Below are 24,494 nucleotides of genomic sequence, written 5' to 3'. Positions count from 1 at the left end.
ATAATTATATACGACTTTTTATTTTCAATCAATTTCATTTTCATGCCAAATCAGCTAGATTTGTTTATTGAAGAACTTATTTTGTATTTTACAACAGTTGGTGTTGTGTCGAAAGTCTTAACGTTCGTTTTTATGAGAGAAAAAATTACCCAATTACTCAGTATATTGAAAAGTGACTTATTTCAACCAGAGAACGAGAAAGAACGCCACATTTTATATAAAGCGAATAAATTTATTATCACCTATTGGAGAATAGTTGCTGTGGTATCCTTTACATCGAATATAACTCATGTAACATCCCCGTTGTTATTACATTTGATTTTTGGCGCTCCACTCTCACCCCCTGTATGTAGCTACTCATTTTTACCAGAGAATACCACCCATACATTTATTTATCCCATATATTTCTACCAGACCATCGGTATACATTTTCATATGTTGAACAATGTAAATGTCGATACATTTATTCTCGGTCTTATGATTCTCGTGATGGCCCAATTGGATATTCTAGCTGTGAAGTTGGAAAATGTTACGAATATGCCATCTGCGATCAACCATGATCGATCCCAGTGTACAGACGCTGAGAGAAATTTAATCCTGAAATTGAATAGTTCTTTAGAACGGTACAACGAAGTTACAAAGTAAGTTTATATATTTATATAGTATGTGGATAATAACATGGAAGGGTGTTTGGAATTAGTCATGTGTAGGAATGGCATTGCCCCAATTCCTTGTACGTTTCATTGATATTTGGCAGGCAAGCGTGGCCATCGCGGGGATTCAAACGCAGTATCTCGATTATAAATATGTACTTTTAGAGATTTTCCTTACAAATGATTTCAAGAAGGCCATGGTTATGTTTATTTTTTTAAATATAATATATTTAAATTTAGATTTAAGTTCACAGTTACATGTGTTATCTTGTAGGTTTTGTGAACTGATAGAAGAAGTATTTAGTGTATCTTTATTCGTCCAATTCAGCATTGCATCTGCTGTTATTTGTGTATGCTTATTTCGATTTACGTTGGTAAGTAGATTCATTTAAATAAATACAATCTCCTCAAAAATAGTTTACTTACACAGGTATTGTCAACTTTTGTATGCCTCAATTTCACACAAAATCGACAACAGAGAATTGAGACAGTGTTCAAGAACCTTCCAAAGTCTTTATTCTATTCTTGTCATTTCGTTTATTAATTTCATTGTCATATTTATTTTAAGTCGTGTTTGAACCTAGTATATTTCCCGCTGGGCACTGATGGTAACGTATGTTTTTTTATATATCATGAGAGGTTCTCAGCCTAAAAATTGATGACTTGTTAGTTAAAAAAAAATATTATAAATGAAATGTTTGCGGCAATATGCCTCAAATCAATGTTGTAGGACATCTGGGTGTATGATTATTCTTCATGTTACAGCCTTCCACTTGGCAATATTACATATTTCTCGGAACATACATATTCATAATGATTATACAAATCCTAGTTCCATCCTGGTTTGGAACTCGAATTATGGATAAGGTATGATAATATCAAAAACTATTTAATATTCATTTTCGACGCAAACACCATTATACTTTGTATTAAACCCCTGGAGATGTTGCACATGTAATTTCTTTAGTTACTCATATTATCAGAAATTATTGAATATAGATTGGATTTTATTACATAAAATAAATATAAAAAAACATATTATTTATAGCGGTCGTATATTGAAAGTTTCAAACAAGCTTATTTAATATCCAATCATTAGCGGGCCTTACTAATCATTAATCAGATGATTATTACGTGATATTAGTACGTAATCAATATTTTAATTTTCAGAGTTATTATCTTTCCTTTGCCATATACAGCTCTGATTGGACACCTCAACCTCGTGACTTTAAAAGAAACATGAGAATTTTTGTGGAGAGGGCGAGTAGGCCACTTTCCATAACTGGTTTGAAGATGTTTCCGATGTCGCTTAGTACATTTACATCAGTAAGTCTAATAAATTATTCATCAAACGTTTTTTTATAAAAACATTAATATGAAGTACTCAACTAGTTCCGGCAACGCACTCACGAGCCCTCTGGCATTGAGAGTGTCCATGGGCGGCGGTATTACTTAACATCAGGTGAAACTCCTGCCCGTTTGTTCATAAAAAAATGTGCAAGGGCGTGGCTACACTGTGCGACTGTAATCCCTTTGATCATAGAATGGACTTTCTGTATATATGTGTATTTAAAACGTACACGTAACGGAAACCAGCCAACCAGAAGGCGTGTGTCAGGTATAAAAGGTTAGTTTGCCCATCGCTTCATTATTCATTCGGATTCAGAGTATGTAGGTTTAGTAAATAAAAAAAAAATTGAAATTAAAAAATCAATCAAGGCAAGTATATATATAAGCATGAATCCCTCTGGGGCCTGGAAAGGGTTTAGCTTTATAACTAATTACTTATTGATATTGATAAAATTGCTTTTGTAAAGAACCATCCAAATAAAATACTGGAATGTTAAATTAATAGAAATGTAGATTGTAATTTAAACGATGTTATTCCAAATTGGAAAATGTTTTTTTATAGATAATGAATTCCGCTTACTCCTTCTTTACATTGCTACGAAATATGGAGTAGTTGCAAGAATCACGTAAAACTCACTCATGTACGTAGTTGCTTCACTTTGAAATCAAATTCCTTTAGTTTTTATAGTTTATGAATAGATGTTTAATTATTTTATTCTGCGTTGGTTAGGATTGCCTGTAAGTGCTTGTCACATTGAATAATGTATTTCATTTTTCTTAACTACAAGATAAACATTTTTCTTAAATATTTTGGCAAGATTTTGTACATAAATTACTTAAAATTTGATTTGATTTAAACAAAAATTTGGTTTAAATTAATTAAAAAAATATATTTTTGACAAAAGTTACGTTTCAATAAGAAAATTACAGGAGATTTCGAGCGTCTAAATCTAATATATTTTCCAAAACTAAACTAACAAATCTTTCCTGTTTTTGCTGTTTTATTTAATTAGGGTACCCAAGAAGAGGTTTTTTAAAGTATATTATTATTTAATTATGTCAACAGCGTGAATAAATGGGAATGGATGGATGAAAAAAAAATTCATAGTACATAAAACATTATTTCTTTTGCTGTGATACAAAATCAAAATATTTTAAATAAATGTTTATATAGTAAATGACATATGCAAAACTATTAAAATACCGTATTCTGTAATTTATTCGCACCAATAAAGCACAAATATGTAATGTACTATACGTGTTTTATCTATGTACAATGACGTCACACACAAGAACAAAGCTATCGTTAGGTCATCTGGCCTGGTAATAAGACGTATTTTTATGGAAACAATACTGGTGACTAGACAAATAAGATGTCCCAACGTGACAAGGGTAGCTCTACACTTCTTACGGAACCTTCCATTATTGTTTGGGACGAAATAAATTGCTAATGCGAAGGTCAGTGATGTAAGAGTAATGGGTATAGCTTTCTGCAGTTTCGAGAAAAAATAATTTCACTACATATTCGCTTCTATGTCATTTATACAACATACAAACTGGAAGTAAGCTACATTAAGATGACTAATGTCTTTAATATCAATTCGGGTTTTTAAATAGTATTTCGACATATACATTACGGAGGTCATATCTTTATATGACCCGCAGAATCTGCCCATTTGTGACGCATATCATCCATTGTGAATCCTATCATCCTTAGTCGAATTGGTTCGGAAATACTTCAGTGGCATGTTCCACATAGTGGTGGTGTGCGGCAAAAACTGCCTCAAATTGCTTAGTTGTAGAACGACGGACGTTGAGGTGATACATAATAAGAAACTATGAAAGAAGTTTATTTATTTACTGTGAGATTGAAATAGGCAGTAATGTCTTAAAAATTTATGATTCAATTATTTTCTCTTTTTAACAATAACCAACCCACTAATTAAGAGCTTAATTTTTTATAATAATAATATGTCGAATTAATAACTCTTATGTGAACTAAATAACAAGTTTACTTTTGAAAATTATTGATAAAGCCAAAACTGGCATTTAAGATATCTATAAAAATAAAAAGCACTCATAGGGACGTAGATGATTTAATGGCGAAACCCGGATTTATAAGGGTGCCTACACCAATAATATATATCGAAGATCGCTCTTGATTCCTAACCTCTTTCGTGCCGTTTTATTAAAACATATATTATGGCGCACGTCCTGTTGACACTGAATAATGCGAGATATCTTCTACATATTGCTGTAGGGTATTATGGACTATTACAAAATTTGTTGTACCTAGCAAATATTTTTCTATGCATAACATTTTGTTGATTTATCTATTAGTAAATGTTGTGATATACTATGTAGCATTTTGATGTGTGTGAAAAGCACCGAAGAAATTTTATTTAATTAATTTAACGTAGATGAATTAATATTATCACTTTATTTATATAACTGTATGTTTCGTTTCTCTAATACATTTAATATTTTTTTAATGTGTCAATAAAAATAAAAAATATGCGTTGAGAACTATAATAATGTATAAGATGTCTTTTGATCATTATACCAAATAACTAGTGAATATATAATAATACTATATGTATTGAAATTAATTTTTCTTTAGATTCTATAATTTATTAAGCGAAGTTATCTTCTCACTTCGTGTTTGTTTTGTTTTATTTTTCTTTACATACCAATATCAGTCTGCCGAACTATGCAAAAAAATCGATTATTTCTATTGAATCTTATATCTGTCTTGAGCATTAAACATATATATATATGCGACTCTTAATCTCTATAGTGCTATAGAGGGACAAAGAGAACAATGCTTTGGATCTCCTGACCGTATTCGTAATTAAGTCATTCAAGAAAACAAGGATGTAATGTAATGTAGTCACTAAGATTGTGATCTTAAAATGTAGTTTACGCGGCTCATATAGTGCATATGGAAAAGACCTGATGGTTCCTTAAAAAAAGGTTAAAAGACCACTTGACCGAAAACCGACGAGATAGACCAACGACATCACAAAGTATGCAATGCGAGTTGGAGAGAAATAAAGGACGCCTCAAAGATGGACCTAAAATAATGGCTGATGACGGTGATGTTACGCGTTTATTAATACATATTTACAAATAGTTTCTCTTAATATTAGTGGAGAAATTAAATTATTGATGTAATACAGTCTAATGCTTAATGCCACAAGCAGCAATCTAGTTAGCAGACATCAAGTTAAATGAATGTTTGTACAAGAGAGATAGGTTCAGTGTCAGTGCTAATTTCGAAGGCTGTATCTAGTTTATCTTCAAGGCATCGCAGAAACTCGTTCCGCACACGTTCTAGGAAAACAAACATGTAGGGAGCATAGTATAAAATAGTCGGGTACTAGGATTCGATCTATTTTATGTAACATAGTTTGAAATAATTTTTATATACGATAGTTAAATTCGGCGGTATTTTGTATGCAGATATTTAAATAAAACTCTTTGTGCTGGTTAACAACTGACTGTAATGGTATAAAATATGAGCTTATAACTAACAAAAAATTAGGGGTTGCGACGCTAACAAAAACAAACTTGGCTTATCCAAGGGCTCATAAATCTAAATGACACTTACGTTTTTCGACATTATTGGAATCGAGAATGAAATACAATTTATAAATGTGGTAAAAACTAAAGGGCTTATATCGTGTGTGATGATTATTTACATTTTGTTTGCGGTTCATAAGTAACTAAAATATTAAATGTAACATAACTCGATGACGTAGAAATGTTTTAATGACAAAAACAAAAACTAAATTACTCTACGAGATCACAACATCCATTTATTAACATTGTAACTAATTATAACGAAGAGTGTTGTATGTCAAATACTAGTAATAATAATACATAAGCGCTACAACCTAAAACGGACCTCGAGTAGCATCCTTTTTTTCGATATTTAAAAAAAAAGGTATTAACCTCTGACACATGACATCGAATTTTGAGTTGGGGACATGCCAGGGGAAAAAATACCATCGGCACAGCCATGATTCGACCACAAAGCCAGCAGGTATGAGGGTCGAACGCTTAGGCCACTGGGACAATACTGCTCTTTATATATTAGAAGTTAAAATTATATAAAAAGTCTAATAAATATACAGAAGAAAGCTGGAGTGCCAGATAATACAACTACATGTAATTATTTGTTTTATTTTATTTCTATTTATTTTGTGGTTATTTGTTTGGTTTTTTTCCTTTAATATATTGTTTGTCTTCTAACCTAACTGATGTGTATGTGTGTTAAATTTGAGATTCTTTTAGGCATACATATTGTTTTAGAATGTGTATATAAATGAATTATCATACCTTAAATTATTATACACTGTCATATAGCAAACGTGCTAGCGGGGTTAAAACTTACCCCGCATGTAAAATTAGTTAAATAACTCAAGAGGTCTATATGGTACACGTCTTTGCTTTAAGCCGAGCGAATTAGAGCACCTCGCACGCATTAAGTGCCACCTAAATTAATTTATGTTTGTGGCTAATTAAGAAAAAACACAGTTTGCGAAACACATTAGACGTAAGATTAGGGTTTCACATAGAGGGTGTAGCTAGGTATAATTTGTACGTAGGTTTGTAATTGAATGTTATCCGTCTTTTGATACTTAGACGTTTTTGCGATATAGAGGTGTATTTTTATGACTTTGATATGTCAGTGTCTGTTTTGTTTGAATAACTTTTTTAACGAAGCCAAATGTTTAATATAAAATAAAGCCAATCATGGTATCCTCTCCAGCGTTAAGGTTCACGATGTTACGTTGTTGCCGCTAATTTATCATTAATAAAGCTGTTGCTAGATGGAAATTTAGTGCTTACAATAATAGTTGACGGTCTGTAGAGAAAAATGGAAATATACTTGAAGTAACATAAACTTAAGCAAGTCTTTTACCGTGTCTGCTGTAGAGCTTTGAAATTCATTTGAGTTCACTGTTGTTCTTCAAAAGTATCTAATATAAACACTTAACACCAGTCCGGAACGTAAGATTCTAATACGAAGTCGTTAGTTTTAATAAGCTTTTATTTTTTATAACATTCGCTTTTTGTTGCTTGTTGGTTGTTTTTTGTTAATACATATTATAACTTTTTCACTGTAGCACTTCAATCTTTATATTCTTATTTTCTTTCATTAAGATTGAGATCGGTTTAAAGCGTTAAGAAAGAAGATTATTGTAAATTGTATAAAATTAAGCGTTAACAAATAAATATTATATGAAATAAATAAAATTGACTAAACATGTCCATCGACACAATCTGTATATACCCCATAGCTTATACAAAATTAATTTTTCATGCGCATAACTCACGCCAGTAAACAACAGTGCTTTATGTAAATATGAATCCTTATACTTTCCGATCTGTATGTTTTCCATGCAATAATCACGCGGAAGAATATCAACCGCCGCCTCTTTTGCTTGCTGATGAACATTCCTTTGTATGGCTTCTTTTCATGGAATGATATCGCTCTAGGCAAGTGCTTTTAATAAAGCCTTGTAATAGGAGAAAGGGTTTTTGTGCTATCTGTGAACAGTTTTCAGGCTTAGTCATTGAGTTCTGCGGTGCTGAAATATATAGAGAGTAAATGGAACGCGTAGTAGAGGCGTTAACATTCATGATGTTTCTGGGTCTCTTTTTCATTAATGTAAAATAGGCTTGCCTTTGTTTTTCATAGATATTTTTTTGTTACAATAAAGTTCACAAAAGGGAGTGTGGCTTTACATTAATTACAATTTAGCCTATACAATAATGATGGTTAATAAGTAATATTATGTCGACTTAATTTTCTACAATACTAGTAAATAGCTTAAACTAAAGTAACGTTCATTAACAGTCTGAGTGTTCTATAATGTTTTGACACTACGTTCGTGTGTCCGAGATAATTATAATCGCATAAACATTCTTATAGTAAAATTAGAATGCAAGTAATAAAAGTGCGTATACTATGCTTTTTGTCGTAAAACCTTAATTTAACATCTCCAATGAACATTTAAAGAACGGTTACAACTTGTTTACCGATACGCAAGCATCTATAACTAAGTTTAGGTAATACATACACATACATAAAACATCCTTTAAAGCCACATCTCCATTTAAACACTGCTTTAAGACATATGTCCTAAGAAGTGTCGAGAAAGGCTTGGAGTTCGACTAAAAGTTCTCAACAACAGTTCAAACATTTTGTGGCGCGCCATACAGCGTTCCCCTTTCAGAGGATCGGGACCAAGTCTTTGTGCTGAATGCATTCGAGCTATTGTTTTATAATCGATAACGGTAGTACAAGGAACTTTTTAATACTGTGGGCAATAAATCTTTGATTTCGTTTTTAGTCAAAGAATTGAATCGCTTATAATGGGTCCGTGAACGTACGTACAATAAATTTCTCTTTCTTTTTAAAAAATAACATTATATTGTTAATATTCAAACTACATACAACGTGTATAGAGTAAAGATAACTAAAAGTAAATCTGATTAATTAATTTATTTATTTTAAGTTATTATGTATGGTTTAGATTAAGATTAATTTATTTTGGAATTTCATTGATAAATAATTAATTAAAATAGTTTTTCGCTATAGGTAAAGAAAATAGCCCTTAACATTTTATAGCCTAAACAGGCGCGATAACAATAAAAGCAACGTGGCCAAAACGATAAATTTTAACGATTAGACGCAAATTAAACTTTTGGGTCCATTTCGAAAACGTAAATAATAACGCGAAATTTAAAATAAATTTAACAGCAGCAAAATTTATACTATTGAACAATTTAGTCGCAAGAATTAACTTTAATTATTCCATAAATTTTAACAGCAACCCTTACATTATTAGCATTCACAACGTTACTACACTCGAATAAAAGGGTTAAAATATTTCAGGTCAGTTAATACGTATGAAATTGCAAGTTTAATTTCTTACGGTTAAGAGTACTATTTGCTTGCCGCTCTATATTTGTGCTAACAATTAATTAACTATGAGGAAATCTCCATTTTGTGACAATGTTATAGCTTTTATTTCTTCGCTGACTTTCTGTTATAATTTCATAACTTGAAGTCTTACAATATTTTAGTAACAACAAGCTACGGGCCTCTGCTTTAGGATTACAGAAGTGTGTGCAAAGATTCATGAAATTAAAAACCTAATGGTTGAAATATTTGCGAAACTTAGAAATAAAAATTATTTAATACTAAGTAATACAAGATACGTAAGAGTGTGTATGTGTGGTGTGTTCATGATGCAGGTTTTTTTGCGGTATGGATTAGCTATAACTAAATGTGAGCTGCTATTAATTTTATCTGACATGTATCATTAAATCGTATTGTTTTCATCCAGAGTCTAAAGTATCAATTTATAATGTTTACACGCGTCTTCATAATGATGTTCTTCGTATGATGAAGTCCTCGTTTCCTCTTTCACTTTAATGTTTGTTAACGGTTCAAATTATATTAAATATTCGACATGTCTTCTTAGTGTAAAGTCGTCCTTACACTCTAAAACTGTTCTATAAAGTGTTTACTTTCATAAGTATATTTTATGAGTATAAAACACAGATTCCAACCGGCTTCTATATTAAATTACAATCTTAAAACCTCTACATTAAAACAAGTAGATTATGTATATAGGATCTGATATATATCCTTTGAATTGAACTGTAATTTCTATTCATAAGTGTACATTAAGATATGTGATACGATATGTTTAATTCATTGAAGTTTAGTACTGGATAAATAAATACCTACCTATTTGTGATCTATTTGGCTCTGGCTTTTTCATTGAGTTAATGCGACGTAGAAGCCTCGTGGGAGTCATCCGTCAGGCCGGTCCAGACAAACTTCAGCTTATCTCGGAACACTAACATAACTCTCTAATAATGTACTTTTGAAAGGCCATGATTTCCGATTAGACGAGCATGTAGGGAATTCATGTTTTCGTGAGACGTGTTAAAAATATACGGTTATTATTTATTGTAAACTTTTACCTTTCTATGTATAAACTAGCAGTAGACAAATATACTCATAATTTTCAAAAACAAATTTTTGTCATCAAAATAGTAGGCTTTCAGTTTTTTCGTTAGACATACAAATACATATCTTCTTTATATTATTTGTGTAAAGATGTCTGTTTTGAATCAGATAATATGAAATATGGTTTCCTAGGTAGGAAAATGTATTTGATTCAATTGTACGTTACTTAATTGCGTATAAAATTAGTCCTTATTCCGTGTTATAAAGCTGTTTAGGTACTTGATATCACCAAGGTATATATTTTAGAAGTTTATTTAATCTACGTATGTTTCATATACGGCGAAGGCAAGGCATGAACAAGTTTAAAAATATAAATTAATATTAAACGAATAGGCTCTGTGGAGCAGATCGTAAATTCCAATTCCGAGCAGCCACAGCCAAAGCTATTGACTTATAGGGGATGAACAAACAGAAATTACAGTTAATAGCCTTAAAAATAAATAGCTGCCTGTACCTATTTGTCTGCATTACGAAATTCTTAAAATTTATTACAAATTTGTTAAAGTACGAGAACAAACAAATCAAGATGTTTATTTCTATAATTTTAAAAATGTTATTCTGATTCATAAGTAAATTACATAACAAAGGGTTACGCCGCGATCCCAAATAAAATGTTTTGTTAAAAGTAACTTTTTTGTAAAGTGGAAATGGAAACATAATTTTGAACAGGACGCTAAGATTTATGTAAAGTACTCTTAAAATTTTGAAATTATATTATTAATACAATATTACACTTACTTCTGCTCGCTGCTGCTTCAGAGACAACCAACCATCTACCAAACTTTGACCAACACTAGCGGGATTGATTCCCGTTCATTATCTATATTTCACGTAAGGCCCTTCGTTGAATCTTCAAACCTTCAGGAATTCGATTGGAAACCATGACGTACTTTAGGTCCTCTTGATGTCCGAGTGATTTGTAACAATCCAGCTTGAATTTCTATTGTAACTGTATCAGCGAGTGCTTACGATATGTGATCGATACCACTGTCGTTCACGTTATTGTTTGACATTAGAACGTCCTTATGTTCCCTGTTGAAGTGTTGAAGGTCCTTACCAACTCTCTGTGTTTTTTTGATCTATTTGATTAAACCCTTTTATCTTTTGTTTTTTGATCTATGCCCATACGTATAATTCAAGCTTGGAAAAATCAATAATATTGAAGCGTAATCAAAATCATATGTATTATAATACAGATGGCTCGCGAGTACGTTGCCTTTTAAGAATTGGTTTCGAATTAATTCGGAATTATTTTGAAATATTAAATATTATTTTGAATAAAATTAAAAATTCAGTTCAACTTATTTCGTTCGAATTTGCTAGTAGATGTAGGTTTTTTATTACTTATTTGTTTAAGGGTTTTTATTTTGGTTACCCATATACAGTCGTTCTATAACCCTACGTGGCGGTGGCTATAGATTCCGGCATTTGTTTAACTAAACATATTTCTTATATAGGCAGCATTCTGTGGCTAATACACTTTAATTATTACTTCTAAGTAATGCAAATTTCCTTTCACCTTCTCGCCTTCTCATTAGTTCACAGCCTAATTTCAAACTCTTGACTCATTGAGAGTCTCATAGCCCATAATAATTAAAGAGTTTTTTAAAAAGGTAGATGAAAGATTTCGTAGATAAAAAATTATTATTATAACGCCTGTTTGTTTTCACTTACACACCTGGTGTCTCCGTTTTCAATATATTTTTGCGTCAAGCATTATCGAATTTGTAAATGAAATTTCGTTTACGTGCCCTGTCAGATGATAAATTGTTAAGTATACTACACACGTACATTATGCTTTACATAGGATCATTTCAAACACAAATGTGGTAAAACATTACTTATGTAACTGAGAATGTCAACTATGTGCGAAGAGGATTTTATTTTTAAAGTAACGGTTAATTCACGTTATTAATAATAACAAGACTTTACTGTAGATATCAAATGAAAGTGAGTATTTTTCTACCAAATACATTTCCAAAAAATTACCCAAAACACTTAAGAACTAAATTATGATAAACATTGTATGTTTAAAACTTAATTTTTTTTAAATGTTCAATAATCCTAATGCAAATATGTTACTCTAGGCTTTGATTACCCGTGACAATGATTGATTTCAAATTATAACTTCCGCAGTATATTTCGATGATATCGAGTGACTAGCTTGAGTTGTAGAAGATTAAGCGGTAAAAGATTATCCACACAAACTTCTAAAGGTTACAAAATAGATAATTCTTAATGTATAAAGCTTCCTCTTGTCCTAAAGGACTCTTAACGACTAATATTTTTATAAAAAAAAGTTATAGCATAAGGCCTGGGCCTAGAACACTGAGTCGTCCCGTCCTCTTAGCTAAACGTAGCGCGAGCCATGTCTTTCCAGCAAAAGTCGTGGTATCGACCAGGATACATTTTATCACTTAGGCAAAGCAATTTTTAGGTTTATTTATTTAGAGTTTAAGAGAGATTGAGTTGTGTGAGAAATGTTAAGTGTCAGCAATATACGTACAAGTTCAAATCAACTTGAAACAATTATTTTCGCCGCAAAATTACATTTTCAAGATGAAACAAATGAAGCCTAGCTAAAAATACGGAAGATCAAGTTACGGTTACCAGCAAGTATTTTATTAATATCCATTAAAATTCGCCTCACACATGAGATATACGATAACCGTATTTTACATATTATAATTTAAATGGTAAGTCTCGGTAGCGGTTTGGCTCACGACGTTATCTGGAAGGAAGACGCTACCAAAGTCGTTAGTGAAATGTTGGGATCCACGGACATAGGATTTACTTGCAGGAAGTGACGTAATGCTTAAAACTAAGCTGTAGAATTTAGTTTAATTACACTTAATATGTTTGGTAAGGACTAAAACGTAATATAATGGCTTTAGACTTTGGGGAACATAATTTGTTTTATTACCTAGTATTTAGTTTGGTAAGGAATATCGGGTTTATATGTATAATTATTATGAAAAACACACTCGTCTTAACGTACAATTTATTATTGGTTAGTTTAGATCACATTACTTAAAAGTGTCGTCAGTTTCAAAAGTTTCGATCGATGTTTAGATTCGAATTGCTCTGATTTATATGTCTTAGGCAACGTTTTATCTAGGAAGAAAACTGGTGAAACGTACAATAAATTGGTCAATTTTCAAATTGTCTAAAAGCTATTAAATTAAAATGTACTATCGTTGTTTGAAATGGAAAAACCTTAATACCCGCCAGGCTTCAAATTTTATTAATTTGCATGAAAACACAATTTTAACGGCTTTGTGTTTCTGTGTTAACAATATTTTAACACTATTTTTAAAGTGAAAAAAAAAACGATAAATTATTCATAAGACTCCTATACGGGCAATTTTTTTATGAAAATGTATAGCTGCAAGAGTGTGGATGGTAACATTTACGGCTAAACTATGCAACACTCGGCTATATTTTTAGTATGGTATACGTATGCTAAATATTTTTTGCGTGTCCGATGAATATTAAGAGTCCAATCGAATTTACGGCCTAAGTGCGTCTCTTTTTCATGCTACGTGAAGTTTGCCACGATTCGTTCGAGTAGCGATACGTTCGTTTGTGTTTGTTTCTGATTATTTTGGTTATAAGTACAAACCAAGCCAATGAATGTAGACCGTGTAAAGACAAAATAATGAGCCACATATTGTTGCAGAAATATGCTGAGATATACATTTTTTGCCACGTGCTGCATATATTTATTCTGGATATACTCTATGGTTTGGAAATTTATAAGCAATGATGTAGCTACATTTTTTATTAAAAGTGTATAGGCCCCTATAGAATGAGAGGCAGCTATATATAGCTATACCCTCGTCTTTAGACCTCCCCTTCAATGAAATGTTCTGTACTCGTCAAGTGAAACATTTGTCCAATTGTTAACTGAAACCTAAATGGCCATTTCTCTAAGATGATTGAATAAACCGCTGTCAATTTCCTAATGACGTAACATTAAACTATACATAGTTGAATAATAAATTTATCCAAATTATTTTTTCCACAGTGTATAAGAGCATAATGAAATGTAAGATCCCTATTTGTTTAATACGAAATGTTTTGTTTATTTAGATAAATCAAAATGCGGTCTGCAATTGGACGTTGCCCAGCGGAGCGTCAGTTTTTCTTTCTCCCTGTATAATAAATTGTATATAAAGGATCCACGCGAGCGAGTCACGCATAACATTTCATGGATTTATACCCCACACTTTTGTCGAAATTTAGATTTAGTGCCCCGCCAGATCATAACTCACTGCGGCTCTTGGAGTATTTTATTGGATTCAAATGGAATGGGATTAGGTACTTATTAGCTATGTTTTATGTTAGCTGTGTGTTAATGGAACGTTTTATTTCTTTTGCAATAGTGGACATATAATATATAGGAATGCAAGCTATGCTTATTGAATCTTTATTAAGAATAAAATATATAAAAAAACACGTGTGTGTACTTATTCTAGGTTTGTAGAATAAAACGACACTAAAATTAGAAAAAAATATATTTAACACATGTAAAGTTTTATTGCGCATTTTCTAGTTAAATAAAGTTTATTTAAATATCACAAAACAATTATTTCTATATAATTAAAGAAATTGACATTTTTTTATTTTAAAATGTTGACTATGTCAATCAAGGTGTCGGTTTTTTGTGTGCGCGTGCATCGTAAAAATTTACTACATTTTTAACTAACGCGCCAAAAGAAATATAACTTCAAAAAAACATTGTTATACATAATAAAAAAAGGGTAGCAAGTCTCATCCCTTTGACATGTTAACGGTGCTTGACATAATAATTTCTACATAATACTTACATTTTATAAGAAAAATCCGTTTCAGCATAGAACAGGTTGAGAAGATGTTGTTTAATATTGTTAGTGAGTGCATAATGTATGAAGTTTTGAAACGTTAGTGAAAGAGCTGGTTTTTAAGCAAGTGGTAAAAGATGAAAGAGCTTCTGAATGAGTACAAGCGTTGCGCGTAGGTAGAGCGTTTTTTGGGTGGCCTATAATATGTAGGTTTGCGTTGCGTATGTGGTATTGTCGATGTTTGTTTCCAAAAACGTCTGCCTAATACAGTTTTTTAAACTTAAATGTTTTATGTACAATAATAATGATATATCTATAATTAATCTATTTACTCCGATTATTAACAGTTACACAAAAATATAAAACCTATAATATAAAAATGAATCGCAAAATGTGTTGGTAAGCGCATAACTGTACAACGCCTGGATCAATTGTACCAATTATTTTTTTTAAATGTTCGTTGAAGTCTAAGGTTGGTAATTACGGCGCGAAAAAATCGAATAATTTCCGGGAAAACCCTAAAACAGCCCTTTTATTTTTTCCATACAAACGTTTTGTAAATAAAATGTGGAGTCAATTTGAATTTTATTGCTATTCAATAAAGTTCATATTAAATTAGAAGCACTCACTCAAACAAATCGCGTTAAATAAAGGATTTAATTTTCGAATTATTAATTTAAAATCCCTATCTGAGCAAAATTATTTGAATACATACTAATAGGAAAATATATCAATGAGGCACGGATTTTTTTAATATTTGTCACTTTTAGGTTCCCACTATCCCTTTAGATTATTTTTCAATCTGGTTTAGTTGAAGCCGTCTTAGTTTGAACCCCTCTAGCAGACATCCCAGTCGGGGTTTTTTTAGTGGATCACAGAAGAATGCCCAAAGTTCGTGGAAGCGAAGATACTTTGGTCACCCGAGCTGAACCTCACACATCGGCCTATAATCAGGGTGATGGCAGAACCATCACCCTCATGAGATTTTTTTGCGTAGACTATAAAATTGGTAGGAACAAAAAACTGCCACATTTCAAATCTTTTTGACAGAACGAAGTCTGTGGGGTCCGCTAGTAATATAATACAAAGAAACAACAACAACATGAATTAGAAGTACAAATTAGAAGAACATAGAAATCTGTATATATATCAAGCTTATTTTATTACTTTTAAAGCAAATATTTGTACTTTTAATACAGCTTTCGCATGCTTCTCCGTGATTTTGTAAACATGGGTTGGAGTTGATGTGAACTTGTATATTGGTAACACTCACACACTCAACTCAGTCATATGATTGAGTCGAAAAACGTTAATCAAAACACTCCATTAAGCTTGGTTATCTAATTGTATAAAGTACATAAAATTGTTGTTTTTAGCCTAGATAGGTCACTAGTATGTCCTCAACACCTTGGTCGTGATTTAAAATCAATCAGGCAAGCAAACCTTACATGCCATGTAGGTCTCATTATACTTAGTCTGGCCATAAATGTTACAATTGAAAATTAACAAAATGGTTCTTTGGTTCTTGTTATATGATTGTGCATTGAGTTATATCATTTTGGCGCCAATCCATTGTACACTATTTTGTTTTGTTTTTGTATTACACTGTTTTAAATTTATGTATTGAAATAATACACTGTAAAACTAATAAATGTTATTTATGGCTAGACTAGATATGTGCGCAAATGATAAAATCATTTTTAGAATACTAATAGATGGAAATTGTTAAAAGTTAAATACTTAATTTCAGCAATTGACTCATAGCCTCTAAAACCAATTCTATTTGATACAACCCTTCATATTATTTTTAAAAACTTTTAAAACCCATCAAGCGTCAGAAAAATTCAAAGCACTCAGCGTCACACGTTAATAACAAATTTGCCGCATTAAGCAGAGCTCGGGAACTCATATATACATTGATGTATTTCGCGTCGTTGAAAAAACAGCAATTACTAGCAGACGCCAGAGGTCAATAAAGTCGGGTAGAGAGCGTATTTCAGACTCGTCCACTCATATGAGTTTTACGTCGTTTGGGCAAATTTTTCAAAGCAGAATAATTTTTCCCTTCGCGCGGCGGGTTAAATAACACTCGTTAACATTTAATACGTTCGATTAAAATAAAAAATAGCCACATAAATACGTTTGCAACGTACATTTAAATTGGAAATGCTGCAATATATATATTTTATAGAGTATTAATTGCGTCTATTTCTTTCCTTGTTCAGCAGTATTTCAAAGCATCTCATTTTTAAATCTCAAAGATTTGTGGTCGTGTGGACACTTACGAAAGTTCACACAGCCCCTGAGAAATAAACTAGATACTTATGCTAAAATATATCATAATAATCAACTGTTAATATGGTATGCTTAAAAATCTCAATATTTACGATGTCGACCAGTTTTATACTAACCTAACGTATCCGGCCAAAACCTGCTTTTAGAAGCAATATAAAGCATGTATCGTATTTCGATTCATAGATTTTGCGATAAGTAAAAGCCTTGCTGAAAACAGGTTTTCTCTGTGATTTAATCTGGCATCAAAGGAACGAACGTATACTGAAAGAATGTGCTAGAAAATGAATTTAGACTTCTAAAAATTGCAAAATACTTAAATTACATAAGGACGATTTCCTATTGAGAGATTAATAGTAAAATATATCTTATAAACGGTGCACTTCTGCTACAATTACCTGATAAGGTAATGACTAATTCAGAAAGAATAGGCCAGCGAAAAAGCTTCTTAGCTTCTAAATAGAATGGCCTGAACTTTTTTAACTTTTACAAAAATATGTTTAAAACGTCAGTAAATAGTTCACTTGATTGATGCTGGACTGTTTAATGCTTTCTTATATTAATCTTCGAAATAACTGAGGACACCATGCAACTCTTCACTATAAGTTAAAGGAAGTTCAAAAAAGTAACTTTTTATAGGTAATATAATACTTTGCCGTGCCTTAGTCAACTTACAATTATTTCCCATCAGATTTCTCTCAAACTGTCTCTTTTGCAATCTCAAGTAATATCTGCTATTCAAATAGTCAGGGACTAATTTAAAAATGTCGTTTAGAGTAGTACCGAGTTGTTCTCCGATCTCTTAGCAAATGTCGGTTTCCCATGAAATATACATTAAATATTTACACAGTCTCAAGGCAAGCACTCCTTGAAGTTGAAAAGATTTGCAATTCACAGAGTATCCTTTATAAAAAGACAGTGCACATTGTTTTATCTTCACTGTTTCTTCTATTTCCGAGGAAATGTGGATAGAAAAGAGTTTCGGAATTCTATACATGAAATTCAATTTATTAATTATGAACATTCATTTAAGTTATATTAAGTAACTTTCATTAAATTTATCGTTTTAAAAATTGCATTATTTATTATTTATTTTATTGCGTATAAGGAACTACCGAAGAAAAATTAACTGATATTTCTAAATTTATTTTTAGAGGTTGTTAATATTTTTTTAAATAAAAATAAAAGCATAAATCTAGGTGTTACATTGCAGAACTTGTAAATGGTTCAAAATATTAAATAGGAAAATTTATTGTTAAAATTGTAATCACGGTACAAGTTAAAAGCAAATTACTTGTATATTTGCTCTTTGCAATCTATATATGTATAAAAATGAATCCCTATTTCCCTTGGTCACGCCATCACGCGTTAACGAATGGACCCGATTTCGCTATTTCTTTTTTGTTTTGTTAGTTTTCGTAACGAGGTTCTAATGAAACAAAAAAAAAATTAAGAAAATTGCGTGGAAAATTAGAAAACTTAATAATACTTACTTAACCACCATGTTAAGTAGTCTTGACTTTTGTTGCGACAGCAAATATATTTAAGGCTTTTACAATTCAATCTTTTTTGTTGTATAGTTCTGGCGTTTGACATACCATTGACAGAATGCGTGCTGCAAATATTATCAAAGAGGATGTAAGAAAAATTAATATAGTTTAAAACAAATGCTTCGATCGGAATTATTTTATTGATAAAATACATATAAAATGATTACAGTCGCGAATTGTTTGTGGCATTATCATGACATTTGGTATGTCATCTGTTCCAGTGTCGAAATGCCTATTTATATACGCCCCAGAAAAACAAACAAAGAATATTGTATATCATAAAGCATTAGAATAATAAACATTTTGTTTCAGAAATTTTTTATAGATAATTATACCAATTCGAAATCATTATAGTTATGACAGGACAGCGTTAGTTGAGTACGCTAGTATGCTATAAAATTGTATAACTGATAAGATAGATGTAATACAATTTTACATACCAATAGATGGTAAATTTAGCCAATAAAACACAAATTAATAAAGAAAACAGAAATGTCAGTCGCTTATTGTACACAAAGATAAATTGTATTTCGTAATACTTTAAAGCAGATATTATTAATTAATTAATTAAATAAATTAATAAGCAGTCTTATTAATTTTTCGTCAATGATTCAATTGATTTTATTACTCGTTGTTTATCACTGACTTATCGATAAGTATATCTTTGTATTACTAAAACCGGGATTACTTTGTTCATCGGTACGCCTAAAAGAATGTGATTATAACATATAGTAAGATAAGGAGGGTCAAAAGAGAGGATTAAAAGCTATTGGCTGACTGCCCATCCAATTTTCTTTGTTGACGTCCCGTGGGAGCGACCAAGATTATCTTAACAAAGACGCCGGGCAAGTTCGCACGCCCTTTGAAACAATATTATCTTGCAAATCTAAGAAAATAATTATTACACTACGTTCTTTGTACATTTACAGTTATAATTGGGAAAATAATATTTTAGCGTTTGTATTGGTGTTATTCGTTTTGTCTTTTGCTTATTTTATTTTGTTTAACATCAAAGACAATAGTGTAATTTAAGGGAATATAAATTATATTTCAGATGATATGTTTTACGCAATAGGTGTTGTGTCTGCCACTGAGCCACTAGCCACTGAGTGGACTGTAAAATGTGTTTTTAAAATTATATATAAAAAGTGTCTAGAGTATCTGATATAATATAAAATGTATGTATTAGCAAGGTGCACTAACACAACACAAGGTGTAACAACTTGAATCCGGAAGCCCTATAGTACTGACACATAACATGCTTATTATATATTTATATTAAAATTTAAATATATAAATAAGCACGGGATGTCTGTACAAAGACACCTAAGATACAGAACGGGTACGAGGAGGCGTTCAAGGCGGAGAGTTTTCTTAAAGCTATCGAGCAGAATCACCGCGTTAATTTAGGGCTTGAAGGAGTCTATTGTCTTTGAAAGCAAACGAGAAAATAATAAGTCAGCAATATTAAAATCGAACTTTTTTTTATTTACATTAACATCTTAAATACTAATTCCACTTAATCACACCTATACAAAATTACTCTCGCGAGCTGTCGGTGTAATCTTTAAGCAATTTGAACAACCGCATCAGCCGTTATTATGTTATATATTAAATTGTTGAGAAAAATTAGATAATAAAGATTCGGTGTTCGGGTGTATGATTGCGCTAGATTAGTATATGGAGTCTCACGTGTTAAAAAGTTTTATATAAATTTATTAGTATTAGTAAGTAATATATTACTTAAAAATTTGTATAGATACATATTGGAAACAGAAAATATTGGGTGTTTTGGTTGTACAAACGTCATTAGAATGCTTTATAAGAATGAATCTCTAGGAGATGTCGCTAGAAGTATATATGTAAGTGATCAGATAGTAAGTGAAAGAAAAGTCAATATAGTAGTAGTAGTAGTAGTAGTAGTAGTAGTAATATAGTCTAGCACCTTTACGAATACTTCGATGTTGTTTTAGTTGACTATTATTCATAATAAATTCGTCTACACCTTTTTAGTAACATACACATCTGACACATTTCATCGCAGCCCACAATTTGACAAAAAAATAACAAGAGTTATTATTCTAAATTTCGCAAAATGCAATCAAACTGATTTAGTCTTTATAAAAAAGGTAATGCTTTATTAACCTATGTACCGAACAAACACTTAGTCAATACAGAAAGCCAAAACAGATTACATAGATTAACAATATATATGTAACAGAAAACAAGTAAGTACATTTACAGACAAAATATATTTAAAAAAAATTAAACTAAATAAAACTGAAATTTGAAACAGCAAATAATAATTAATATTTTAAATTACTGTTTAAACAAAATCAGACTCTTTCCGCCTCTTCAAAAATTTCCTCACATCTTCTATGGTGAGGTGGAAAATATCAATATTCTCATAATTGGTATCATAGTTAGATAAATCCCGAAACATTGGCGAATTATGTAGATAATTCGATTTCGTACGAGGCACATGCAACAATTTTATGTATCTTGTCGCATAAGGAGGAGGGATTTATTTATAATATTTTTTTATAAGTAACAAAAAAAATTACCCATTTCCTAACGGCATTATACTTTAACGGAACTTTTATTTGTTAATAGTAAATCTTGGAGCAATTGTGATCAGCATTATTGCTCGTATCGTGTTCCTGTTACGACCCTCTGAATTCCCATCATACCACGTCAGAATTAACGAGCGGCGGGCTATTTCAATAGCACCAATATGTGGTTATAGCTTTGAGAATGATCTCCGTGTCTACAGTCTCTGGTCCGTGTATGGTGGTTAAATGCTGGACGTTATATCACGTACAAACTTCTAGTGACTTGAAAACTGTATGGGTCGTTCAGTTCTTGTATATGCAACTTACTGTATATTTTCGATTTAAAGTAAATTCTTTAAGTGTATAACCTACTTTCCGTTAGGAATTTGTACGTCCTAATTTTAAAATCACACAGAGCGCTACCATTTGATAGTAGGCTGTTCTTTAAAAGAAATAGGGTTGTTGTCATCTGTCAGACCGTAAGGACTGACTTCGCCAGACGCAATAGGCAAGCAGACTACATCTATAATAAATTAAATAGGCTGCTTAACATCTACCCGCTCACGGTCTACAATCTAAAAATACGACTCAAAGACTGGCTCATGAACATACCCTACGCAGAGTTAGAGCATCTTCTGAGGCCTAGTATGTAGTTACAGACTTTATTCATTCACTCACTCACTCACACACTCACTTATGCACTCAAGCGTGTTGATAACAGTTAAAAATCAATTAAAAAAAAGGATCTAACTAAAATATATATAAATTAAATATTTTAAGGAATGTATAATTAAGTTTGTTATGAAAGAGCTGGAAACCCTGACAGACCCTGACCTGAAACCCCACAGGTATTTTTTTACTTAAAAGGGTTCCCAAATCTTACACATTGTAATCTAATTGTACTTAAAATTAATAAACACATATTTTATTATTATTATTATAACGTAAAAGGCAGAAGTGGTAAACCAACAGTGTTGAAATGATTTTATGAATGAGAACTGTTACTTCTAATTTAGTTTCGATATATTATACGTATTACTCAACGCGATAGTAAATTATTGTCATTATAATCCTTTATATGCCTCCATGATGACAACCCTAAAAACCAATCTCCCATATATAAATCACTGTAGAGCGAGCGCATGTTTTAGTTGTATGGAGATAATAGGTTGCACGGTCTTCCGTGTTTAATTCGTCTTGTCCGTTCGGCATCTCGATTGATGCTGGATATATTTCTCCCCTCTGTGCTTTTCCTAACGACGTAACGCGCTCGGGTGCACATGTCTCTTAATCAATCGTTGCCAGTAACTATTACTTGATGCATTCGGATTAACAAGATACTCATTCATTCTGACTTCTTTTTCAGAACTTTCATTTTACGAAGATCGCGGTTATGTGAAAACAATATTAATTGATTCGATCCCTTAGTGGACATTGCTATACATACATAATATTGGGTGACCCTTTTGAGAAGTCAAAGTTTCTCAAAAAATTTGATATTTATATCAAAAGAAACTCATACTTAAAAATTGGCTTTTACGGGAAATTTATATAAATCTACCTATTATTTAAATGCTCATATCATCATCAAAATGACCGTGTGAAATAATTTAGTTCACAAAATTTCTATGTATATCCGTTTAGCGTTGAACAAAACAGCTTTCATATCCTGAAGCGTAGATAAATAACAATCCAGCGCGTATCGATTCTCTTGCGGTCAAATTTGTCATATAAAATGCTAATCAGCCCTCCCATAACGAAGTGTCAGCTTTAGTCCGGGGATATGAATTAACATGTTTACATTCTAAAACACAAGGTACTTTAAGAGGAAATTCAAATAGCCATTTGCATTTCCGTCTAAACTTATGAACCCCGACGTTATAAATGGTCCCCTCGACCCGGGATGAACACTTTTTCAACAAAGTTTACAAATATGTGCGTTGGGTCGGCACCTGCATCAATGCTGCCTAATGGCACATTAAGGTAGACACTTTGCTCCAAATGACTTGCACAGATGTCATTTTGCTAGGGTTAAGCTCAAACTAACGTGTTCTTGTATATATAAGCCCGTAAATTAATTCATATGCGTATTAGATGGCATAGTAGTCCTTGGTAATGGGATTGTTCATGGGATGGCAAGTTTTATATAAAAAAATATCGATAACATGTATTATTGGAAATTATTTAACCGTGATAAAATTGGCTTAAAGCGATTGGATAAATATTTAGCAACATATTTTAAATCTTGTCCATCAGATTCATTCGAATCTAGGTTAATGTGGCTTTGAAGCGTATACCTATATAATTTCAGTAGGAAGTCAAATTTTGAAAAGGATAGGATCCTTCCTCTTCAGTTTTTGTGATTCACTTAAAAGTTACGCTGAAACTAATAAATAAACTATAAATAAAGTCTTAGATATAAAAACTAAGACCGTTTTAAACGAACTCTTTAATACATTTAAATGTCGGTTAGTGACTTTACAAAGTTAACTCAAATTACGGATCTCAGCAAATGGAGCGATAAATAAAAAATAAGAGTCGTCGAGTGATGGATGCCGCCCCTGGGTAATCATCGCTTTAGTGGTTATAAGTAGAAGCGAGCTTGGCTCTAAAAATATTCAACCGAGGAAATTTTTCATATGAGATTTGAGGTTAAAGCGTTTATAGTATATTACTATTTTTTCCTCCGTTACACCTGTTGTTTTGGGCTCTTCTTACTTTGATTAGGCTGAAATAAGATAAAAATAGGCAAGAATTGATTATTATCTCTTTAGTGCAAATCGACATTATTCTTATTATTGTCTTTTGTTAAAATAGTTTTTACACATTAAGAAAAACACTTTTTGAACGGATTAAAGCTATGTATTATTATTAACTCACGGTCACCGTGACCACGTACGCTGAAAAGCACGCGAAACGTCGGAAAAAATTTAAAATGTAGAAATATGAAAATAAATTTTTTATTTAATTTTTAATAATAATACATAGCTTTAATCCGTTTAAAAAGTGTTTTTCTTAATTATTCTTATTACCAATCAAATAGGTAGAACAAACTCTTTTTATTCACATATTTCGCCTTGATATGTAAAGTATGTATATATGTATCTCCTATAACTTGTTTAGAAATACTCATTTGCTATTTTTTAATGTTTATCCATTCTAATTTCAGTAAACAAAAAAACACTCGTCACTCGCAGCAGGGCAAAGGGCGGACTGACAGC

General features: G+C 31.5%; 1 protein-coding gene across 2 annotated transcripts; it reads left to right on the top strand.

Moving 5' to 3' along the window:
- Positions 1-104: 104 nt before the first annotated feature.
- Positions 105-24,494, top strand: LOC123716356 (odorant receptor 46a-like). 2 transcript variants are annotated; one of them, XM_045672059.1, is made up of 5 exons: positions 105-641; positions 928-1,027; positions 1,419-1,520; positions 1,824-1,979; positions 24,443-24,494. In XM_045672059.1, exons 1-5 carry the CDS (start codon positions 133-135, stop codon positions 24,443-24,445), a joined length of 870 nt encoding a protein of 289 aa, XP_045528015.1. In that variant the 5' UTR covers positions 105-132; the 3' UTR covers positions 24,446-24,494. The 2 variants fall into 2 exon arrangements, with proteins under 2 accessions (XP_045528015.1, XP_045528016.1); XM_045672060.1 differs by lacking the exons at positions 1,419-1,520; positions 24,443-24,494 and adding an exon at positions 2,566-2,837.

Source organism: Pieris brassicae, chromosome 11 (assembly GCF_905147105.1).
Source record: "Pieris brassicae chromosome 11, ilPieBrab1.1, whole genome shotgun sequence".
NCBI lineage: Eukaryota > Metazoa > Arthropoda > Insecta > Lepidoptera > Pieridae > Pieris > Pieris brassicae.
The sequence above is the reverse complement of the archived record's forward strand: the minus strand, read 5'-3'. Positions and strand labels throughout refer to the sequence as shown.

Coding starts and splice junctions, on each gene's coding strand:
- LOC123716356 (XM_045672059.1), top strand. CDS start 133: ATGAGAGAAAAAATTACCCAATTACTCAGTATATTGAAAAGTGACTTA. Junction 1,028..1,418: donor GCTTATTTCGATTTACGTTG/GTAAGTAGATTC, acceptor TTCATGTTACAG/CCTTCCACTTGGCAATATTA. Junction 1,521..1,823: donor GAACTCGAATTATGGATAAG/GTATGATAATAT, acceptor TTTAATTTTCAG/AGTTATTATCTTTCCTTTGC.